The sequence below is a fragment of the Muscardinus avellanarius genome (genome assembly GCF_963383645.1).
Source record: "Muscardinus avellanarius genome assembly, chromosome: 2".
NCBI lineage: Eukaryota > Metazoa > Chordata > Mammalia > Rodentia > Gliridae > Muscardinus > Muscardinus avellanarius.
In genome coordinates, this window is record NC_137787.1 from 202,225,342 (window position 1) to 202,249,477 (window position 24,136).

The window sequence follows — 24,136 nt, forward strand, 5'->3', positions numbered from 1 at the left end:
CTTTGCCCAGAGCCAATAAGGTTTGGGGTCATGGAAAGTTCAACGTCTGAGAGAAGCTCAGGTGGAATTGATTGGTTTGACCGTTAAGCGCACAGGTGGTGACGTCACGAGGGTTGGCTGACCGGGAGCGGTATAAATAGGACGAGAGCAATAAAACCGGGATCGGTCAGTAGAGATATCGACCCGGGAGTGTACTGGCGATCCTTCCATGAGAGGATGAAGTATTCTATGAATAAAATTCATTGAATAAAATTCTTTTCATCCTCACTCCTCTCTTCAGAACCCGTGCTTTTGTCCCCTGTGGCTCAGTCCAGCTGGGTCTCTGGAGGTAGCTCTGGCCTCTTGGAGGTGAACTCTGGCAGGACTCCTCCCCCTGGGAAGAAGAGGGGAGAACAGGCTGAGGCCCTGGCCACGATCCCACCCAGACCCTTGCGGGAGAAAAACAGAGGAGGTCAGGAGGCCCGGGGTTGAGCCCTGGCCCAGCCTCAGTTTCCCCACCATCAATGGGCACCGTGAGATGGATGCCAAGGGCACTCAGGGTGGGATGTGTTCACTCACACTTAGCACCCCTGCTCCAGGATTGGGGCCAGGGAGAGTGGGGGACGGAGGGCAGCTCAAAGGCCAGTCTCAGTCTTGGTCCCGGAGCACGCATCTCACCGTCCACACCCTCACAGAACCAGGTCTCTCCACACACGGACTGTGCCCAGAGGCGGCACTCGGGGGGCCCTCTCCCAGGACCAGGCTCTGGCACTGCCCCATGCATGTGGTATGGGAAGGGAACAGTAGAGCCATGGAAATAGTAGTAGTTAAGAATTTAGACCTAGGACAGGGAAGATTTGAATACCCAATCTGGCAGCATCTGACGAGAGAGAGAAAGAATCGTGAAAGCATTGCCAATCAGTGGGACCAGGCCCTTCAGCCCACCCGGGGCCATCCTCCCAACAGAGAGACACGGCCTTGAGCAACACGCACGTTCTGCTTCTGTATGCTGCTTCTGGTAGATGTAATAAATCCCATGTCTTCCCTTCCCTTTCTTTCGAAGTTAAGTGACCCACTGTGTAAGAAGGTTGAAATGTCCTTGTCCAGGGCCCTTGTGCAGGGAAATTGCCAGCCTGGGCCAGCAGCCTCTGATTAAGAAAAGCCCTGCATACCCCACTGGTGGCCTCCAGAGGTTTCCTTTTGCCTCTGAGATCAGCGGTGGGGAGCACTCTCCTCCAACGTATGCAGCGACTGCTCAGAGACACCAGCCCAGCCCAGCACCCGGCACTGCCAGCCTGCTCAGTGGGTTGGTGTCTACCTACAAGCACTGTGCTGGGCACCCCACTAGGACACAGTGGTGACCCAGACACACCCCTGTGCAGGAGGGCTGTGCGCGTGGCCACAGGGAGGACCAGTCAGCCCAACCGGGTGCAGGCCACAGCACGGGCAGTTGGAAGCCTCCTCCTGCCCACGTAGACGCTGTCGCAGAGCACCAGCGGGATGCGTTCTGATGGGGACACGGTCACATGGACACCCTACTGTCCACTGCTTCCAGAAAGTGGGGGCCAAGGGACCACAGTCCCCATGCAAGCCAAATTTTACAGCTCTTCACCCAGAGCCCCTTGAAGGGTCTCCCTCGTGCCTCCTGGCAGAGAAACCCCGGCCGACATTATGGGAAGATTTCTGGGACTGGGAGTGGCCCCCTTCTGGCCTGCACCCACACGTCCTGTGCACACACACACCAGCAGCAGCACTCGGCCGCCAGGGGACACATCATAGAAGATGGGCCACCTCCCGCTGTGATGGACCTGAACCAAGGTGCTCGGCCCGGCCGCCACTCCCAGGGCCACAGGTTCTTCAGGAGGAAAGACAGGCACCCCCGAGCAGAAGCGACCTCTAGGTCTTTCATGGATAAGAACAAGGTGAGGTGCGGCTGGCCTCCCATGCTGCAGAGCTGGCCTGCCCCAGACAGCACCGGGGCCCACACTTCCCAGCCACTGCAGGCCCAGCAGGGACAGGCCGGCCCTCTCCGTCCATCTGGATTGCTGGTGAGTGAGGAGCCAGCTTTCAGTCAACCCACGGACCTTTCAGGGTTCACAGTCCCCTGAGCCCAGCCTCCCATCTGGGACACCTGCCCCCCATGGCTGCGTCTGCATCTGCAGGCCTGCCTGGGGCCAGCCAGGGGCCTGAGCGCCTGGGTGGAGACCCCACAGCAGCCAGGCCGGGCTCTCTCTAAACCCATTTCTGTTTCTGAAAAATGGTCAGAAAACGATGCTGTTACAACAGATGTGAAGACCCAAGGAGCCTGAAACATAGACATCTAAACTCCGCCAAACAAACATGAAATGGCATTCCGTTCTCTCAGAACAAGCCGTTCCTGCGCCCAGGTCCGGCCGGCTGTGGTTTCCCAGGGAAGAGGTTGGCTGTGGCCTTCCCTGCCACCCACTCTGCCAGCAAGGGCGGGAGCAGGTGACTACGGCCCCGGTCCCCTGCGCTGACCTCACTGCGGGCCCAGGCTCCAATCAGGAAACAAAGATAAACAGAGGGACAACAGCCGCCTGGCCTGGACCTTGCCCCATCAACCATCGCAGGGTGGACGGAAGCACCGTGCGCAGCCACACCATGGAGTGCCTGCTGAGCCGGGTCCTGCTCAGCGCCGCCCTAGCCAGCCTCCTGCTTCCCGGAAGAAGCAGTAAGTGCCCCTGCCCTCCACACTACAGAGTGGCCACCACAGAGGGGTGCGGTGGGCAGCGGGAGGGACGTGGAGGGCGAGTCCTGGCCCTCACACCGGCTGGGCCTGTCCTTCCGGCCAGAGGTACACAGCTAGGGCCAGCTACCCGTGGCCGGGGCAGGGGCAGATCAGAGATGACAAGGAGAACAAAACACAAGAGACAGAGCGGAGGGAGGTGGCCTAAGGGAGCCAGGGTGAGAGGTGGAGGCAGAGGAGCTTCCAGGCTCAGCAGAGGCCAGAGTCGGAGCCGCCGCAGCGCGGGCTTGGCCAGGGAAGGGGCAGCACAGGGCCTGGGTGGGGAGCGTGGGCTCCAGGCCCGGGAAAGAGTTTATTTTAATAAACTCCAAAGGCAGCTCATGTGGACTGGCCTGTACTGGTACAAGAAGCAATCAGTCCACTGGACAGCTGAGTCCCAGCATTCACGCTCAGCAGGCTTCCAACCCTAACGCAAGCGTTTTAGTGACTGTAAGTACTGCTGGCCAGGAGGCCCTGCTCCGGTGCACTGGGGGTAAGCCAGCCCCTCGAGATCAGCACGTGTACGAGGACTGCGTGTGCCAGGCCAAAGGAAGCATGCAGCCAGCACTGGGAATCCGGACGCTCAGGTCAGGCCTTCGGAATTTCCGGTGATTTCTTACAGCACATATCAAAGCCTCGGAGGCTTTAATTCACAGCGCCCATCTTGTTTTTATTCAGTTCAGTGTGGCTGCCTGGCCAGCGCTGGGGCTGTGCAGCCTGCCTCAGAGCAGCCGTGACTTAACAGTGAAGCCAACTGAAAGTGCCTCGAATCTGCTCCAGGGGACTGAGCCCCAGGCACAGGCAGGTTGCCCTGCCTTTCCCTCCATACCTTCAGCAAGTACTTACTAAACAGCTGCCCTGCCAGGTGGGGACAGCTGTTAGCAGACAGGCCGAGGCTCTGGGGGTGAGGTCCTCCCTTGAGAGGACCACACACCTGACGCGTGACGTCAGAGAGCTGTGATGAAGAGCTATGTGGGGAGGGCCGAGAGGTGTGGGCTGGGCCAGTCAGAGGCCCTGGAGGGAGGGCCTCTCCATGGCCAGGAGGGGGCGTGGGTGGGTTTCCAAGGGCAGGTAGCAGGTGCAAGCCCCAGGTGAGGCTGGCACAGTCTGAACGGCAAGTAGGCCAGAGTGGTGGGGAGAGGTGAGCGCAGGGGGAGGCGGGGAGGGAGGTCCTAGAGGCCCAGCCTGGGCAGGAGGCCTCGGGTTCTGGTCCAGGACCAGCGGCTCTGGGCCTCCACCCTCACGGCCACCTTGTGTCCTCACCCTGCTGGAGGTCCTGAGCAAGCTCGCGGCCCCGTGGATCCTCCACCAGGAGGGGGGCTGAGAGTGGGCCTTTAGGAGGACGGGAGATGGACAGAAGAGCCAAGGCTGGCAGGGCAGCCTGAGGCAAGCTCAGACGATGCCAAGGGGCAGGTGGGGCAGAATGGGAGCTGCTCTAAGGACCAGAGAAGGGGCATCGGGCCTGGTCTTGTGGGACTGACCCTGCTGGCAGCTCTGCGAGCCCTCACAGGGCCTAGCGAAGCAGAGGAAAAGCCAAGCTGGCTTCGATTAGGCCAAGAGGAAGCGGGCCCGGAAAAGAGGAGGGGCCAAGCAGCATCAAGTGTGCTCGCTTTAGGATTCGGGGAGCCGGTCCCTGTGGGCCTCAGGCCCATGTGGTACGCAGGAGGTTCACAGGTCACAACTTGGCAGAACTGGACAAGGCAGACAGCAGGCCTGAGGCTCTGCCACCCCCCAGGAGAGCCAGGCGGTGTGGGGCGGGCACTGCTTACTTCCTCTTGCTCAGGATACTGCGGCTGGGGAGGGTGGTGCACAGACCCCCGCCGTGCCCAGCTCTATTTCACATGAAGCTCTTGAGAGTGAGGTGGAAACGCAGAGCGGTGAGGAAGGGAAATAACGACCTTGAGCCTGGTGGCAGTGGGGCGACGTGAGTCACTGAAAGACACGGGGATTTGGTAAAGAACGTGATTTGAGTTACAATTAAGCTAATATTTTATCGAACACCTACTATGTACCATACTTAACACTGAGTTTTATATACTTATGTGGGAGGGTACTGAAGATTGAACCCAAGGTCAGTCTACCTCTGAGCTACGTTCCCAGCACTATTTTGTATGTATGTATGTATGTATGTATGCATGTATGTATGTATGTATTTTGGTGGTACTGGGGTTCCTGGAAGCCCCTTTACCTCTGGGTTACACTCCCAGACCTATTTTTTATATTTTTTATTTGGAAACAGGGTCTCTTAAGCCAGCGCGGCTGGCTCCGAACCAGCGCGATCCTCCTGTCTCCGCCCCCCAAGCGCGGGGATTACAAGCATGCGCCACCACGCCCGGCTTGTATTTTTTTTTTATTTTGAAACAGGGTCTCACTAAGTTGGGGAGGCTGGCTGCACCCCTGGAATCCTCCTGTCTCAGCCTCCCAAGTATTGGGATTATAGGTGTGCACCACCACGCCCAGCTTTCTACACTTTAAACAACTCGAAGAAGTATCGTTTCCACTTGCCAATAATATGTAGTAGGCGGCTGAGATTGTCTGAAACTCAAGACTGCTTGATTGCACAGTTTCTCTCTTCAGTCTTGGACACGAGAAGTGTGGTGTTCAGGGATGAGGGGAAACATCTGCCACAGGGAGACCTGGAAACGTGGTTAGGAGAGGACGGTGCTAGCAAGAGCACCCTTCTCATGACGAGGGAGAAGTACAAGGGAGGCTGCCGCGGGCCAGGAGAAGCTCCAAGGGTGCCCATCACCAGGAGAGAGCGGAGTGGGCGGCAGAGGGCAGGGCAAGGGCGGGTGGGCACGCAGACACGCAGCGGGAGAGTCGGCAGATCATGACTCACTCCTGAAATCCACTTGGTGAACTAGAAGAGAAGAGAACACAAAAGCCTGCAGCAAGTACTGCTTTGTAGAACACAGAAGCGCCGTTTCCTGAAACATGTTTTAAGCCAGGCGAGGAGGCGCACGCCTGTCATCTCGGCCCTTGGGAGGCTGGGACTGGAGGGTCGTGGTTCTTGGCCAGCCTCAGCTACTTAGGCCCTCCGCAACTTAGTGAGACCCTGCTTCAAAAAATAAAGAATAAGCTGGGTGTGGTGGGCACGTTTTGAATCCCCGCACTTGGGAGGCGGAGACGGGAGGATTGCGCAGGTTCGAAGCCAGCCTTGCTGGCTTAAGAGACCCTGTTTCCAAATAAAATATAAAATAGGTATGGGAGTGTAGCCCAGAGAAGGGTTCCATCCCCAGTAGCACCAAAAAAATTAATTTAATTTAAAAATAAAGAATAAAAATAGGACAGGGGCTATAGCTTGGCGGTCGAATACCTCTGGGTCCCATCCCCAAACCAGCAAAAAAAAAAAAAAAAAATGTTATAATTGCCTGTATTCCAAGACTTGATATAAATTATACCGTTTAGAGCCGGACATGGTGGCACACGCTTGTAATCCCCGCGCTTGGGAGGCGGAAACAGGAGGATGACACAGGTTCAAAGTCAGCTGCGCTGGCTTACGGGACCCTGTTTCCAAATAAAAATATAAAAATAGGTCTGGGAGTGTAGCCCAGAGGTAGAAGGGATTCCAGGAACCCCAGTACCACCAAAAATAAAAAATAAAATAAAATAAAATAAAGTATACGTTTTATATTTTCTCATCAAAACTGTATCACAATGTCCCACTGAACCAAGAGCAGAGGCCTGGACGGGGCAGGCTGGAGTGCCAGGGCGGGGCACAGAGGTGAGTGGCCTAGTGGCCATAGCCGCTGGAAGCCCTCTGCCCAGGGAGACCCATGGAGGAGGGCAGGGGCGCTGAGCTGATGGGATGGGTCAGCTTCTCTTCCTAGAAGGCCCCTTAGGAAGTAGGCGTGCAGCCTGGGAGGCTGAGTAACCAGGAGAGGCTCTGTGAGCTGTGTCCCTCCGTCCTGTCTTCTCTCCCTAGAAGGCCCCTTAGGCCGGGTGACCAGGAGAGGCTCTGTGAGCTGTGTCCCTCCATCCTGTCTTCTAGTGTTCATCAGTCGGGAGCTTGCTAACAATGTCTTGGTGAGAACCCGGAGGGCAAACTCACTCTTCGAAGAGATGAAGAAAGGAAACCTCGAAAGAGAGTGTATGGAGGAGACCTGCTCTTATGAAGAGGCCCGAGAAGTCTTCGAGGACAATGTCAAGACGGTAGGCCCAGCCGGGGTTCACACTGGAGGATGCAGGGCTGCGCTGTCCCAGCTCCTGCTGTGAATCTGAGCCTGTCCTGTCTCCTCCCTGGTTGGAGGGAGCTACCCCAGGCCTGAGCTGTGGGTGCCAGGAGGCCGGCGCAGGCCTCCTCCCTGTGCTGCCGGGGTGGCTAGAGAGGGGGCAGCCTCGCCTGGGCCTGTGGCCTGTAAGGCCCTCGTTCTGGCTTCCTCTCGGTGTCACCTCACGGGTGGGAGAACCAAGGGAGGGGTGTGCAAGTGTGTCTAAACCAATCTAAAACGCCAAATGGCTACTTAAAACTCCTCGTGGGCTCAGCAGAGACTCCACTCTGACCTCCCACGGAGCACTTAATGGCGATGAGCTCAGCCTCAGCGCAGCGGAGGCCCGGACTCCGGGCACAGGTAGGCTGAAGCCTAGGGCGCACTCCCAGCACCCAGCCTGCGCGCAGTGTGTGGGAGAACCCACAGCCCCTCCCCGGAAGGGGCGGGTCACAACAACCGGAAGTGGGGGAGGCCACCTCCGAGTCTCCTTAAGCTTCCGGAATCGAGGCCAGCAGCACTGGGCTGAGGTGAAAGTGGGTGCAGAGAGCCCGAACCCACAAGCCAGTCTCAGCAAGGGGCAGCTGACCTGGGAACGCCACCGATGTCAGGCCCAAATGGTAACAGATCCCCACGCGCCGCCGGGGGCTGAACTGAGACTCACCCTGCACAGCTTCTCTCCGTGTTCATCCAGTCACCTGCGGCCTGCACATGACCTGATTACTCAGAACCTCCATGCCGCCGGGCGTGGTGGCGCACGCTTGTAATCCCCACGCTTGGGAGGCGGAGACAGGAGGATCGCGTAGGTTCGAAGCCAGCCGCGCTGGCTTAAGAGACCCTAAGAATATAAAATAGGTCTGGGAGTGTAGCCCAGAGATAGAAGGGTTCCATCCCCAATACCACCAAAAAGTAAATAAAAAGTCCATGCCAATGTGACCCTCCGAAAATTGGGCTCAAGTTGCAAGTCACAGCCAACTCAAAAGACTTACAGGATTCATTCCTATCAAGTCAACTGCCTCAGTGAGACCTGGAGTTCAGCAGAGTCCTGGAAACCCAGGAGGGCAAGCACAGCATCATTCTCTACAAACTGTCTCCCAGATTGCATGTTACATCACCCTCACCTGAGAAGACGCTAAACCATCATGTCATGGAAGCTAACTGGACTCCGTCCTGGGTGAGGAGGAAGTTCATGATGCACTGAAGATCATCACATATGCAGGAAGTGTCAGGGGATTTTGCTTTCTATATGTCAAGCTCCCTTGTTGACTGTCATGCCCAGGGATGGCTGAAGCCAAGGTTTCATCACATCCATGACAAGCTGGACATGAACTCAGACTTGAAGGTTGCACCAGAACTCTACCAGGGGATGCTGGTAGATGGTGGTGCTCACTGGATTTATGAAAATGGGTACCATTTCTGGAATGAGAGTTGATTTGACTTGCACTCTGAAATTGCCACCTGCAAGTTCTTTGTAGCCATACGAACTATTATGATCTCATTGAAACCGTGGGAAAGAAGATTGCCAGGAATGGTGTCATATGTCACAGGTGGTAACAAGGCCACACGCTCTCTAGAAAGCCACACCTGTGGGACTGACTTCATCCCACCTCTGTGGGGAGTCAGCATAGTAGAAGCGATTGAGAAAGCCCTGAAAGCAAAGCTGCCAGAAACCAGCCTCGCAGGAAGCAACAACACTGACAAAATCCTCAGTGGTATCTGTGGAGACGCTTTAGGAAGTCTTCCACCTCCAACCACATGCAGGTCCCTCAGTAAGGGAGCCCGTGGAAGTTCCTTTCCTCATGCCCATGCTCCCTTGCTGTTACCCACAGCTCGCCTTTTAGAGTGGCCCGTGTTTAGCCAATTCAGCCACATTAAAGACGGTCTTATGAGCACTTTGAGCTACTTATCATAAAGAAGGAAGCATACAGTGCCTACACTGAACAGCAGTAGCTTTTGTTTAAAAAGCTGATTTAGTCCACTTTTCTGTCACCATGCCTAAAATCCCCAATATGAACAACATACAGAAGGAAAAGTTTATTTGGCCCATGCTTCCAGAGATGCAGTCCAGAGTTGGCTGACTCCAACACAGGCATCATGGCAGCCTGGCATCATGGCATCATGGCATGAGAGAGGAAGCTGAGCTCAACTCAACGGCAGCCAGAAGCAAAGCAACATGAAGCAGCCATGGACAGATAGAGTCCTCAAGGCCCCATCCAGGGACCCTCCCGCTCCACCGCCTAAACTGCCACTCAGAAGACCCCCGCAAATTGTTAACAGTTCAGTGGGTTACCCACTGATTAGGTTAGGGCCCTGATTCAGTTTTTCACCTCTGAACTTTATTGTATTGGGGGCATGCTTTCAACACATGGACCTTTGGGGTCATTCAAAACCCAAACCATAATAAAAACCAAGTCCACTGATGGTGGTGAGACCACATTCATACATGAGTGCATCTGTGCCAGCCTGTAATGTGGCCTGCCCCTGACACAGCACACTGGAGCGTGGTGTCCTCTGAATCACCATGTTTCTCAGATTCTCATAACATGAGATGTTTCTGTTTCCTGCCACGAACCCCCAAACGAGGAGAATGTAGCGACCACTAATACACTGGGAAACACATCAGTGAGCACTTTTAGCTAGGAATAATGTCGCGGACCAGCTCAGTCTAATTGGGGCGCGAGTCCACTCGCGGTGGATAACCTCAGCAAAGATGGGGAAGGATTAGAGTGAAGTACTGCAGCCTCTTATCTGCAGCGATTCTTTCCCTTCTAGGAACTAAGAGTTCCTAGTGACGGCGCTCTCTAGAAAGAATCTGACATGGACAAAGGCTTCTTGAGCCAATGACACTTTATTACAAAAACTCCAAGAAATTTATACCCTTCACCAGTAAAGTTAATAATAAGAGAAAAGGAAGTGAATGCAATCACTGTGAAACAATAGTGAATGACACGTAAACAAAGGTAAAAAAAACTAGTCCAGTTTTCAGCTGGCTTTTGGCTTTCAAGAGATTAACTCCGGATCCTCTCCCAGATCTTGCAGACAAGCAGTTCCAAAGGGCAATCTTCCAGAAGAAATGGGCATGCCCAAGGCTTGGAGGCTTCTCGGGGAATCTTCTTTAACTTTCTTGGAACTTTCCATCTTTTGGGCTCAGTTCATATAGCAAGTGTGGGGAGATGTGGTGATTCAGGTGGATGTGATAGAGTTTCTTCAGGTGTTGGCATCTTACCTTCTAAATCTGAAAGCTTAAGCAAACTCACAACACAGTTTGGCAGACAAAACACCACAAACAACACCATGAAGTTCTTGGATTTAGTTGTCAGATATATTTCCTTAACTGCTGAACACTCTTCTTTAGACAACAAGCCTATTAAAAGCCTATTTATCTTTAACAATCCATTTCCCTGTCACAAACTCTCTGCAACCTGCTTCTAACTTTCTAATTCCTTTCTTTCCCAGTTGGGATGTTCTTATGATAAGCTCTTCTTCATGCAAAAATGCTTTTCTTACTCTTACGGTATTTCCTTTCCTTCACATACATATATATTTAGAACATCTGTCCTTTATTTTGTCATATTCATTTCTAACCATGCGGCCAGTCTCTCTGTCTCGGGGAATGCTCATACTGGGCGTAAAAGTCAACAATCTTTTTCCTTCGGCTCTATTGTATTTGGGCGACTAAGTTGTTCATCAACTAAATTGCTTTGAAGTCACACACAAAGTTTTATCTTCTCTGTCTCTAGGCAGGATCTCAAGGGTAAACAGAGTTACCTTAAACTGAGCTACCGGTTACCGGAGTTAATGGCTTAACCTAAGTTAGTGATAGGAATGAGGGTCGGAGACCATTTGTGATTGCTGCAGCTGGAATGCTTATCACAGCATCTGAGTTCTGGCCAGTTTTTTCATTACTATTGAGCAGAGCCAAGGGCGTTTAGACAAATTATTAGAGAATTTATTTCCACGGACTCAATTTCTTTCATAGTCCTGATCTCACATCACCGGAGCAATTCGTATAGAGAGTTAAAAGAATACTAGAAGAATAATAGTTATGAAAGAATATCTAAAAGTGGAGAATGCTTTTGGCCAGCGACCACACCTTTTCTCGGGGCTTATTTCTCACGTTGAGATTTTGCCTATGGACTGCATGAATAAGAATTTACATGCAGATGCCGAGAGGGCATGGCTTTTGCTGGTATCTGCAGAATAATAGCACCAATTCTATATAATCTCTTCTAGGAGATAGAAGAGAGAAAATACTTCCCAATTTATTTTAGGTCAACAATATCTTGATGCCAAAACCAGACAAAGACCGAGAGGAAAAGAACCTACATACTAATATCTCTTATGAGCTTAGACAGCAAAATCCTCAACCAAACATGAGGAAATGGAATGCAACAATATATATCTTTTTAAAAACATTTATATATACAAATATTATATATATATATATATATATATATATATATATATATATATATATTGGTACTAGGATGGAACCCAGGGGCATTCTACCTCCAAGCTACACCCCCCGCCCTATTTTATTAATTCTTTATTTTGAAACAGGGTCTCAATGAGTTGCAAAGGGCCTCACTATGTAGCTGAGGCTGTCTGTGAACTGAGATCCCCCTGTCTCAGCCTCCCAAATGCTGAAATTACAAGTGTGAGCCACCAAGCCCAGCTAGCAATATATATATATATATATATATATATATATATATATATATATATATATATTATTTTTGGGGGGGTGGTACTGGGGGTGTACCCCAGGGGCTTTTCTACCTCCAGGCTATACTCCCAGACTTATACTTTATTTGGAAACAGGGACTTACTAAGTTGCTGAGAGCCTCACTAAGTAGCTAAGGCTGGCTTCGAACCTGTGCGATCCTCCTGCCTCAGCCTCCCAAGCGCTGGGATTACAAGTGTGCGCCACCACGCCTGGCAGCAATATATTTTTAAGAAAGAATAATATGACAAAGTTGGCTATATGGGGCACACAGGGCTGACTCACACAGGACTTAGCGGTAATCCTAGTACTTGGGAGGCTGAGACAGGAGGATTACAGGTTCACAGCCAGCCTCAGCAACTTAGCAACATCTTGTTTCAAGATAAGAAATAAAAGAGGGCTACAGGTATAGTTCAGGATTTTTTCCCAGTACTGAAAAAACAACAAAACAACAAAAAAATGTAATCTGCAATATTAGTTTAAAGAAGATGTCTCTCACTCTGAAAATGGCCCACAATCTCCCTTCAATGTATATGTTTTGCTTTCCAAAAAAAACTCTGTCTCTGGAAAAAAATAGCTTAAAGAACAAAATCCATATAATCATCTACTGATTCAGAAAAATAATTGGGAATCCATTCATGATTTTTTTATTGGCCCATTGTAGTCATACATCTTAATGGGGTACAAGATGGTGGAGGCATATATGCACACATCACCCAATTAGTCCTTACCCAGTTCCATTCATGATTTTTTAAAAATCTATCATATGTCTATAAATAGAAGGAAACTGTACCATGATACAGGGTGTCTACAGAGACAGTCTACATTGTTCAAGTCAGCCTCAGTGGTGAAGAGTACTGTTTCCTGTTGAAACGCAGGCCAGCATGTCCGCCCCCAGCGCTCCTGACTGTGTGTTGTACTGGAAGTCCTACCTGTAAGGATGGCCTGGATATAGGTCTAGAAAGGAAGGGAGCCATCCCCATTTGCAGATAACATGATCATCTACACAGAAAATACCAACTACACCCAAAGAATGACTCATAAAAGAAAGAAAGATAAACTGATAACCTGGACTCTGTCAAAAGTAAAACCTTTGCTCTGTCAAAAAATCACTGTTAGCCAGGTGTGGTGGCGCACACTTATAATCCCAGTACTTGTGAGGCTGAGACAGGAGGATTACAGGTTCACAGCCAGCCTCAGCTACTTAGTGAGGCCCTGTGCAACTTGGTGAGATCCTGTTTCAAAATAAAAAATAGGGTTGAGGGGATAGCTCAGAGGTAGAATGCCTCTGGGCTCAATTCCCAGTTCTGAAAAAAAAAAAAAAAAAAAAAACACTGTTAAGAGGATGAAGATACAAGCTACATGATAAGAAAATACTTGCAATTCATGTGTCCAAGAAGAGATTTGTATTCAAAATATGTTAAGAATTCTTACAGCTCAGAAGAAGAAAAGAAACAGAAACATTGACTAAATTTAATGAACCAAGGACTTGAACAGCCACCTCACCAAAGAGAAAATAAGCATGGCAAGCCCCTGAGAAGAGGCTCAGCACCGTTAGTCATTCAGGACCACGAGTGCAAACTACAGTGAGAACCTCTGTAGAGCTAACGGGCTGCAAACACTGAGAACAGACGACTGCGGTGAGGAAATAGGGCAGCCACACGTTCCCTACACCCACGGCTCTTGTAAAGTCATATAAAGTTACCATGTGACTCGACCTTCCACTCCTAGCAATCTCATTGCCCAAGAACAATGAAAGCTTATTTTCACCTGAAAACTATTACACAAATGTATAGCAACTCTATTCACAATTGCCCCAAACTGGAAATAAAAGTTCACTGTTGGATGAAGGGGTAAGCAGCCATAAAGGAATGCTAGTAAAGCAGTAACAGGGAATAAGCTTGGCGCACGCTAAGACTTGGGCGAATTTCCCAGGCAGCGTGCCAAGTGAGGAAGTTAAGCTCACAGAATGGATGAGTTTTTTTTTGGGGGGGGGTCTGGGGATGGAACCCAGGGGCATCCAACCTCCGAGCTAAACCCCCAGCCCTATTTTTTTTTAATTTATTTTGAAACAGGGTCTCACTAAGTTGTGGCGGGCCTCACTAAGTAGCTGAGGCTGCGCGTGAGCTGCGATCCTCCCGTCTCAGCCTCCCGAATGCCGGGTGAAGATGGTTCTTTTAAGACACCTTGATAGCTGCAGAAGCTCCAAATGGCTTCCCCTTTCACTCTGAGTAGTTCTAGAATAATCTGTTCCTCAGGCTGAGTCACTGCCTGACAGTTGGGACTGGTGAGAAATGTTTGTTTTCCCTAATGCATTTTTAAATATTTGTTTTCTTTTAGAATGAATTCTGGAACAAATACAAAGGTGAGACATTTTCTATGTTAAACTTAAGTGAGAGGGAGAATTTAAATTAGGAGGGGTTGTATTTTATTTTATTTTTTGCCGATCTGAGGATGGAACCCAGGGGCATTCAACCTCCGAGCTATACCCCTGCCCTATTTTTTAGTCTTTATTTTGAAACAGGGTCTCACTAAGTTGCTGAGGGCCTAAGTAGCTGAGGCTGTTTACGAACCACAATCCTACTGTCTCAGCCTCTAGAATGCTGGGATTACAAGTGTGCACCACCACGCCCAGCTTACATTTGACTTTTGAAAAGACTTCCTGAACTTAATTTCCTTCTGTTTAAATCTTACTAACTTAAGATGTTTGCCCTCTGGGTGTTTCCATTATAGTTATTTAAAATAGCATTTATAGTAAGCTTATATTCTAGTGGGGTTTTTTTGGTTTTGGGTTTTTGCGGGTTTGAGGATGGAACCCAGGGGCATTCAACCTCCAAGCTACACCCCCTGCCCTATTTTTTTATTCTTTTTTTTTTAAAACAGGGTCTCACTGAGTTGCAGAGAGCCTCACTAAGTAGCTGAGACTGTCCGCGAACCGCGACCCTCCTGTCTCAGCCTCCCAGATGCTGGGATTACAAGCGTGCCCACCACGCCCGGCATATTCTAGTGTTTGCTCTTTATTCAAATATAGACTTTTTTTTGGGGGGGCAGTACTGGAGATGGAACCCAGGGACATTCTACCTCTGAGCTATGCCCCAGCCCTATTTTTTATTCTTTATTTTGAAACAGGGTCTCACTGAATGTCAAAGGCCTCACTAAGTAGCTGAGTCTGGCCGCAAACCCGGATCCTCCTGTCTCTGCCTCCCAAGTGTGGGGATTACGAGCGTGCTCCACCACACCTGGCTAAATATACACATTTTTAAAACATCTCACTATGTTGGTCTCAAGCTCCTGGGCTTCTGCAATCCTACCTCAGCCTCCTGAGTAGCTGGGCCCACAGGAATATACTGCTACACCCAACTCAAATATAGATGTTTTTGAAATTTGATTTGACTTTTTTATTTCGTGGTACTGGAGTTGGGGAACCCAGGGCACTCCATCACTGAGCAAAACTCAGCCCCTTTTTTATTTTGAAACAGGCTCTCACGAAGTTACCCCAGCCAACCTCGAATTTGCGATCTTTCTGCTTCAGCCTCCTGAGTTGCTGGGATTAGAAGTGTGTATCAGCCGGGTGTGGTGGCGCACGTTTGTAATCCCAGCATTTGGGAGACTGAGACCGAAGGATCATGGTTCGTGGACAGCCTCAGCTGCTTAGTGAGGCCCTCTGCAACTCAGTGAGACCCTGTTTCAAAATAAATTAAAAATAGGGCTGGAGATGTAGCTTGGAGGTAGAATGCCCCTGGGTTCCATCCCCAATACCAAATTACATGTTTTGTACACCCCAGCCCTATTTTTATTCTTTATTTTGAAACAGAGTCTGAGTTTTGGAGGGCCTCACTAAGTTCCTGAGGCTGGCCATGAACCTGTGATCATCCGGTCTCAGCCTCCAAGGTACTGGGATTACAAGTGTACATCACCACATCTAGCTCCATGATAATTTTTTTTTCAGGTCTGGGGTTGGAACCCAAGGGTATTCAACCTCCGAGCTATACCCCCTGCCCTATTTTTTATTCTTTATTTTGGAACCGGGTCTCACTGAGTTACAAAGGGCCTCACTAAGTAGCTGAGAGTGTCTGCGAACCGCGATCCTCTGGTCTCAGCCTCCTGAATGCTGGATTACAAGTGTGCGCCACCACGCCCGGCTTCCATGATAATTTTTAAAAATACAAGTGTATTAGATAGATGCAAAATATGGGATTCCCCAACAAGATGAACCACCCTGATTTAAAGCTTACCATACTTAAAGAGTATTAATCATAACTACATTTAAAGTTCTCAAAACGACAATCGGCAGGCATGGTGGTACACACAGGTAGCCTGAGAATTTAGGAGTCTGAGACAGGAGGATCGTAGGTTTGAGGCCAGCCTCAGCAACTTAGTGAGTTTGTTTCAAAATAAAAGAGCCTAGATTGTAGCTCAGAGGTAAAACATCCCTGGGTTAGAACCTCCATACCCCCCCCCCGGCCACACACACACACACGACAATTATGCCTACCCCTGAATCAGGTGATGTGTATTCACCAAGAAACGCGAGGCCCGTGGTCGGGAGTTGCTGGGTTCTACCCAGGTCACTTGGATGGAGGAGCTCTGACATCCTCTCTGGTCAACGCTCAGCCCGGAAACAAGTGTCCCGCTCTCCCCTGTCCTCCATTCTCCAGGTGGCCCCTCGCAGTTCCCAGCGCAGAGCCCCTCACTCTGGCCACAAGCGCACCGTAAAGCATCTCCGCAGAAATAGGAAGGCCCAGCCAGGAGCCAGTGAGACGGGCGCCGCGCGGCCGCAGCGGTGGGCACATGCAGGCGAGAGGCCCCGGCCCAGAGCTGCGGAGCGGCTCCAGATGGCAGGTCCTGCACACTCACTCTCCCTCCGCCTGTCTTTGCAGATGGCGACCAGTGTGAGAGCAGTCCTTGCCAGAACCATGGCCGCTGCAAAGACGGCCTTGGGGAGTACGTGTGCAGCTGCCCCGAAGGCTTCGAGGGCAAAAACTGTGAATTCTGTGAGTTCCCCGCTCGGAGCCCCCGCACAGGCCTGGGTGCAGAGGGAGGTGGGGAAGAGGGGAGACACCTGAGTCCCCGTGACACGGCCCCAAGTTACTTCTAATCCATAAGGTCTGTGTTCTGAGATCCTGCACCACTGCCATCATCCCCAAGTACAACACACACACACACACACACACACACACACACACACACACACACAGTGGAGGGATGGGGAGCGAGTGGCCACGGGCATGCATATTATGGGTGTGAGCTTGGCCTCTGGGTTGCTGAAGACCTGCCCTGCCAGCCTGGAGGTGTGCTGGGCAGGCGGGTGGGTGGGCAGGCGTTCACGGGGGCAGCCTGGCTGGGGCGGACGCCACACTTCACACTGCCTTTGGAGTGTTTTACGGCATCACTTCACAAGTGTGGACACTGAGGCCGTGGGTTTAAATAACGTGCTCGGAACACAGCCACGTGCCGGGCTGGCCTCAGGCCTCGAGGGCTCTCACTGCGCGGCTGTCCCTCCTCCTGCCCTCGACAGACATCCCAGCAGGCTGGTGGTCCTGACAAGTCCCTCGGCATCCCAGGGCCCCACGTGCAGGGCCCACAGCAGGGCCCTGGCCGGCACAGCGGCACCCAGCCCAACCTCTGGGCATGGTAGGTGTCAGGAATAGTTCAGTGAGGGGAGAGTGGGAGCTCACAGCACCCTGAGCAACAGCGGGGCCTCAATAGAGAGTGCAGGGGGCTTCATGGGGACCGTCTGCATCCGCAGCCAGGGATGCTGTGGACACACGGTGGACACGCGGCTTTGTGTGGTGTGGGGGTGGGTGCACCTGGCCCAGGCTGAGCATGAAGGCCAGACCAGGCCTGGGGGGCCCACACCAGGATCACAGAGAGCCTGCGGCCTCAGGAGGAGGGCTGCGAACACCCAGCACTGGGGCTAGCCGGCATTCACCCCATCTCCCGGATTCCTGGCCTCCCAGCCTCCCGGCCTCACTCAGGTTTGGGCGTCTTGGGCCCCTGGGCCAGCTTATTTCCTCTGTCGCAGTCACACGGAAGCTCTGCAGCCTGGACAATGGAGACTGTGACCAGTTCTGTAGCGAGGAGCGGAGCTCTGTGGTGTGCTCCTGCGCCCGCGGGTACACCCTGGGCGACGACGGCAAGTCCTGCCTCTCCACAGGTGGGTGGCGGGGCTCCGTGGTGTGCTCCTGTGCCCGCCGGTGGCCTTGCTGGCGCAGCAGGAAGCTGAGGCTCCAGCGGGCTTGACTGTGAGGGCCCGGAGCTCTGGTAGCAGGTTGTGCTGGGTGAACTCAGTTTCCTCACCTAAGAAATGGGGCTGGCACTGTCCCCCACACCCGGGCAGAAAGGCACCGAAAGGCTGCTCCTGCACAGCGCCCCGCGGGCCTGGGCACCGTGAGATGAGGACCTCCTGCAGGCGGGGGGAGGGGGCAGACACAGGCAGGAAGGAGCTGGGGACGCTTGAAAACTGATTTTGTTTTCCTGGCCCAAAGTTCATGGAATGTACTTCTACTGGTGAGAGCCAGACGCTGATGAGTCTGATACTGAGTCTGAGCCGATGATAACATGGCTCCTGGGGCGGGGACCAGGCCCCTGTTGCAGACACTAAGAAGGGCCTGTCCTGGGACAGGACGACACCCGCCCACTGAGGCACCGCGTGTGAGTTAGGAATGCAGAGTGCTAGGCCCGCAGGCCTGCACATCTGGAACTATGTCGCAGGCAGGCCCAGAGGGGCTGCACATCTGGCGCTTTCTCTGTCCACAACTGTGGCAAAAATCCCTTCAGTGCCTTGGTCTCCCCTTAGGGGCTCTGTCCCTCTGCCTCTGCTCTTTTCAGTGGAAACAACTCCTTTAGAAAGATGAGTAATCAGCCAGGCGTGGTAGCCCGTGTCTGTAATCCCCGTACTTGGGAGGTTAAGACAGGAGAATCGCAGGTTCGAGGACAACCTCAGCAAGTAGTGAGACTTGTATCAACCTAGTGGAACTGTTCCAAATAAAAATAAAATTGGAGTGGAGATGTAGCTTGAAGGTAGCATGCCTCTGGATTCAACCCCCAGTACCACAGAAAGAAAGAAAGAAAGACAGAAAGAAAGAAAGAAAGAAAGAAAGAAAGAAAGAAAGAAAGAAGTCAAGAAAGAGATGGGTCCAAATTTACCTTTGAAGGCCTACTTCAGTTATGTAACAAAATCACTCAGAAAGTGAAAGACAGGCAAGTTTCATTTTCACTGAAAAGGGAATTTTTTTTCTCTTTGTTCAACCCTGTTAGTACTAGGGATTGAACCCAGCGACATTCTACCTCTGAGATACACTCCATCCTTTTTTATTTTGAAACAGAGTCTTGCTAGATTGCTGAAGTTAGCCTCGAATCTGCAATCTTCCTGTTTCAGCCTCCCCAGTACTGGGATTACAGGCATGTGCTGTCATACCTGACAGATGATGAAAGTTAAGCTTCAGCTGATTCTAAAATATCTTAACTGAAGTCATTTCTTGACATGCATACAATTTTTTAATTCCAGGGATAATTACAAATCAGTTTAAAATAAGGGGCTTGTACTGGACACGGCAGCTCACATCTGAAATCCTAGTACTTGGGAGACTGAGACAGGAGACTGCAGGTTCATTGGAAACCTCAGCAACTTAGCAAGACCCTGTTTCCAAATTTTAAAAAGTAAATTAAGGCTGAGGATATAGCTTAAAGTAAATGTCTCTGGGTTCAATTTCAATCCCCTGCACTATTAAATATTTAAAATAAATATAACATACGTATTTATGTATTTATATATGTATGTATATATATGTCGGGGATGTAGCTCACTGGCCTGGGTTCTAGCTCCAGGACCACACATTTATACATATGGGCGCACGTTCATGCACACACACACGCACGCGCGCGCACACACACACACACACACACACACACACACGTGAAGTGCTTCCTGGTGCAGAGATCTTGGCTCTACACCAGGAATGAGCTAATTCAGGGCTTCAAACGGCACTGGCTACAATATAAACCAGAGCAACAAGCCGTGTGACAGGCACGTCTTGGGTGACAGGTTCCGCAGAGCCCTTGCAGGCCCGGACACTGGCCGACCCCACCTAGTGCAAGAGAAAGTGAAGCCATGCCCACCTGGCCTCAGAGGAGCCCAGTAACAAGGGCGCCACTGTGGCGCCACGGCGGTGGTCCCTCCGCGCCTCTCTGCCGTGCGTCCCTCCCTGGCGATGGGGAAAGGACGCTGTCAGAGCCGCAGCCCTGCACCCTGCGCTTTTGAGCGAAGCTACAACCCTGAGACATCACCAGCAAACCTAAGTCAAATGGCTCTCTCTGCCTGAGATGACGTGCGTCCGTCGCTCCTTCTGCTTGGAGCACTTGGACTCCTTCAGCATTTCAGGAGGAGAATTTCTGGACAGAATCAAAACCCAAAGACTCACACCATGAGCTCCCGCGCGGAGCTGCCCCTGGGCGCATGCTGCACCGGCTGTGCTGGCCCCATCCCGTACTGTCCACCCCGGCCACCAGAATGTCCTCGCTGTCTGGGTCATTTCCGAGTCAGTCGTGGGCAGCTGTGTGCCCCCCTTCACTGCTCTCCGCAAGGCCATGTGGGGACTCTGCACCCCCAGCTTGGCCGGAGCCCCCTCCCCCAGGCCCAGCTCACCCTGGCTGGGAGCCCCGCGGGGTGTGTCCAGCGTCTAGCCTTCCTCACGCCCCGGGCCATCCTTCTTTCAGAGCTCTTTCCCTGTGGGAGACTTACTCTGGGGCGCAGAAAGAGGTCAGTGGCCCCTGCTGCCAACAGCACCGAGACCACCTTGCTGGACTTGGCTGGCCTGGAGGACCTGCAGCCCACCGAGAACCCTGCCGACCTACTGGACCTCAACCAGACACAGCAGGAGAGGGGCAACCGCAAACTGGGCCGGATCGTGGGTGGCCGGGACTGCGAGGAGGGGGAGTGTCCCTGGCAGGTAACCGCCCACTGGCAACTGGGGGGGGCTCCCTCTCAGAGCTGACCTCCTGGGAGTCAGCCACCCAAGCAGGCAGCATGCCCACAGGCCATGGCCTCCAGGAGGCTCCAAGGTCTGTGTGGCCTTTGCTCAGCCACCTTCTGAGCTCAAGACCACATCTCGTCCTTGGCACCCTAGACATCAGCCTGCCCAGAGGGGACATGCTGACGCTGGCCAGGCCAGTGCTGGGCAGACGCCTGTCAGAGGCCAGAGGGACAGGTTCCACTGTGGGTGAGAAAGAGGACTGGGTATCCTGTGTCACTTTCAACGTGGTCATTTTTAAACCCAAAGCCCTAAATCCTCAGAAAACAGGAAATAGCTTAGAGAAAAGCACATCTATTTGTTAAAAAAAAAAAAAAAAAACACTCTGATTGTCGACTTAGGATTGCCAGATTTAGAAAACACACTGGACTTGCAGTTAGATTTAAATTTCACATAAACAATGAGCAATTTCCTTTTTTTTTTTTTTTTTTTGTTCTGTTTTGTACTCAGGATCAAACCCATGACCTCACACATGCCCTGCCAGGGAGCAACACCTCCAGCCTTTTGTGTGTGTGTGTGTGTGTGTGTGTGTGTGTGGTACTGGGGGTGGAACCCAGGGGCATTCAACCTCTGAGCTACACCCCAGCCCTATTTTTTATTCTTTAATTTGAAACAGGGCCTCACTAAGTTGCAGAGGGCCTCACTAAGTAGCTGAGGTTGTGGGTGAACCCTGATCCTCTTGTCTCAGCCTCCCAAGTACTGGGGTTACAAGCGTGCACCATCACACCTGGCTTAACCATGAGCAATTTCTAACCTATGTGTGTCCCATATGCTGCATGAGACACACTTTTTACTAAAAGTTACTTGCTGTTCATCTGATTCAGATTTAATGAGGTTCCCTTATATTTTAACTGGCAGTCCTCACTTGGACTTGAGCTTTCCAGTATCCAAAGCCAACATGCCTGTCCTAAAAGCAATGCTCCTGGAGCCACCAGAAACTACCTGACCCCACACACACCGCTGGTGGGCAGGCACTCCTTTGTCTAGACCGCGAGGAGCCCAAGGAAAGGCGGCACCTACCTCCGTGCCTCACTCTCTGGACACAGGTTTACTGAGAATTCCTGTGTGGGGCTCAGAGCTGGCAGTCATGTGGGCAGAATATGAAATTCTAGACCTGGAGAAGGACCCAAGACCCTGTGATCACCATCCAGGCCCCTGTGACAAGGGCCAGCAGAGAGATGACAGGAAGGGCCCCATGGCTGAGGGGTAGACGAGGGCCCCATGAGTACGTTGGGACAGGGTAGGTGTTTTGGTCAATATTATCACTGCTGTAATCCAAAGAACAGACACCATACAGCTTAGAGGAAGGCACACTTGTTCATTCACGGTTTGGGAAATTTCAGGTTCAGTCCATGTCAGGTCGGGTCTGTGGAGCTCAGGGCATGGCGGCAGGAAGCAGAGGAGAGAGTGAGCCTCTGCTGTCACTTCATGGAGGCCAGAGAGCAAGAGAGAGCAGCGGAGGAGAGACCTGTATGATTATAAACCCCAAGGCCACAACCCTAGCTAGGCATGGCTCCTTAGCATGACGCCCTGCCTCCAACATGGCAGCCTATTCTCCCTGAGACCTCAGGGGACTTTAGAATCCCGAGCCATTACAGGGGCTGAGAGCTGCTCCAGAGCGGAGAGGAAGACGCCAGGGGCCCCAAGGGCAGGAAGCAAAGGCTGTGGGAGCAGGCCAGCAGCCCTGGACTCGACACTCTTCCAGCAAGGCAGGAGCCTTCCCGGCCTGGCGTGGAGGCCTGGGCAGTGCTCCTTGAAAGGGCTCTCCTGACGCTCTCTTCTCAGAGAGCCCTGCGTAGCCGGCCGGCGCCCACCGTGCTGCTGACTCGGACACTCTTGCTGCACAGGCCCTCCTCGTTGATGAGCACAATGAGGGCTTCTGTGGGGGAACCATCCTGAGCGAGTTCCACATCCTCACGGCTGCCCACTGTCTCCACCAGGCCAAGAGGTTCAAGGTGCGGGTCGGTAAGTGACACCGTGAACTGAGGGGCTTCTGGGGAAGCCTGGGGGATGGCATACGCCACCTGGGGGGGGCACTCCCCAGAGGAAGGGTGAGGAAGCAGAAGGGAGGGGTGCGTGAGCCCCAGGCCCCTGGAGGGCCCGTCGCCACACTCTCCTGCCCTCGGCGTCCTTTCCTCCAGAGCCTCCCTGCCCCTCTTTCTGCAACACTGAGCCTCCTACTTTTGTATGTGGACTATTAGCTAACCTATGTCTGTCTCTACCAGACCCCAGAGCTGTCCAGTGAAAAGCTAGTGCAGCCCACAAATACGATTTGAAATATTCCAGTAACGTTTAAATCTGTTACATGTTTAATGAGTATGAACTGGTGAAGTTAATGTATACCATTGAGCCTACTCACTCAGAACGTTGGCATTTCAAAGCATAGTCAAGTAAAGTAAATCTCAAGTATGAGTAAGACACTCGGCGCCCTCCCCTCCCTGCTAAGCCTGACGGGACACTCACCGCTGGGACGGGCCACATTCCCCGAACGTGGCTGCCAGTGGCGCTGGTGGCCGCCTGGTTACACGGTCTGAGTCTAGACGAGACGGTGCACTCCTGAGCGCCTCGCCGGGCCCAGCACACAGGCCCGCTCAGGGATTACCTGCAGAAAACCCCAAGTGCTGAGGGGACCCGAGGTCCCACTGCTGCCTGCGGAGATGCAGCGTGGACCACGGGCGGGACTCCGAGCCCTCACTTTCCTCCCGCCGCGTTCCTCTACCTTGTGGTTTGTGAATGTGGCCGTAGACCGTTCTTCAATTAGAAGCCCAAGGCTCCTTTCAGAATACCTGGGTGGCCGGGGCCCTAACTGCTGCATGCTCTGGGTGCAGGGGACCGGAACACAGAGCAGGAGGAGGGCAACGAGATGGTGCACGAGGTGGAGATGGTCGTCAAGCACAACAAGTTCGTGAAGGAGACCTACGACTTCGACATCGCCGTGCTCAGGCTGAAGACGCCCATCACGTTCCGCATGAACGTGGCCCCTGCCTGCCTGCCCCAGAAGGACTGGGCCGAGGCCACGCTGATGACGCAGAAGACGGGCATCGTGAGCGGCTTCGGGCGCACCCACGAGAAGGGCCGCTCGTCCACCACACTCAAGATGCTGGAGGTGCCGTACGTGGACCGCAACACCTGCAAGCTGTCCAGCAGCTTCACCATCACACAGAACATGTTCTGCGCCGGCTACGATGCTAAGATGGAGGACGCGTGCCAGGGGGACAGCGGCGGCCCCCACGTCACCCAGTTCAAGGACACCTACTTTGTGACTGGCATCGTCAGCTGGGGAGAAGGGTGTGCGAGAAAAGGGAAGTACGGGGTCTACACCAAGGTCACCACCTTTCTCAAGTGGATCGACAAGTCCATGAGGGCCAGGGGGCCATCCGCAGCCGAGCCCCAGGGGCTGGCCTGACCCCCCATTAAAGCTCCAGGGTGCCCGTCTGGGGTCCTTCAC

The 24,136-nt window shown here is 52.4% G+C and overlaps 1 protein-coding gene across 1 annotated transcript; it reads left to right on the top strand.

Moving 5' to 3' along the window:
• Positions 1–1,781: 1,781 nt before the first annotated feature.
• Positions 1,782–24,094, top strand: F10 (coagulation factor X; the record flags this gene model as incomplete). Its single annotated transcript, XM_080689508.1, has 10 exons — positions 1,782–1,901; positions 2,345–2,448; positions 2,571–2,671; positions 6,717–6,877; positions 13,997–14,021; positions 16,537–16,650; positions 17,682–17,813; positions 20,375–20,607; positions 22,536–22,653; positions 23,517–24,094. The coding sequence occupies 10 exons, from the start codon at positions 1,782–1,784 to the stop codon at positions 24,092–24,094; spliced, it is 1,686 nt and encodes a 561-aa protein (XP_080545634.1).
• Between the last annotated feature and the right edge of the window lie 42 nt (positions 24,095–24,136).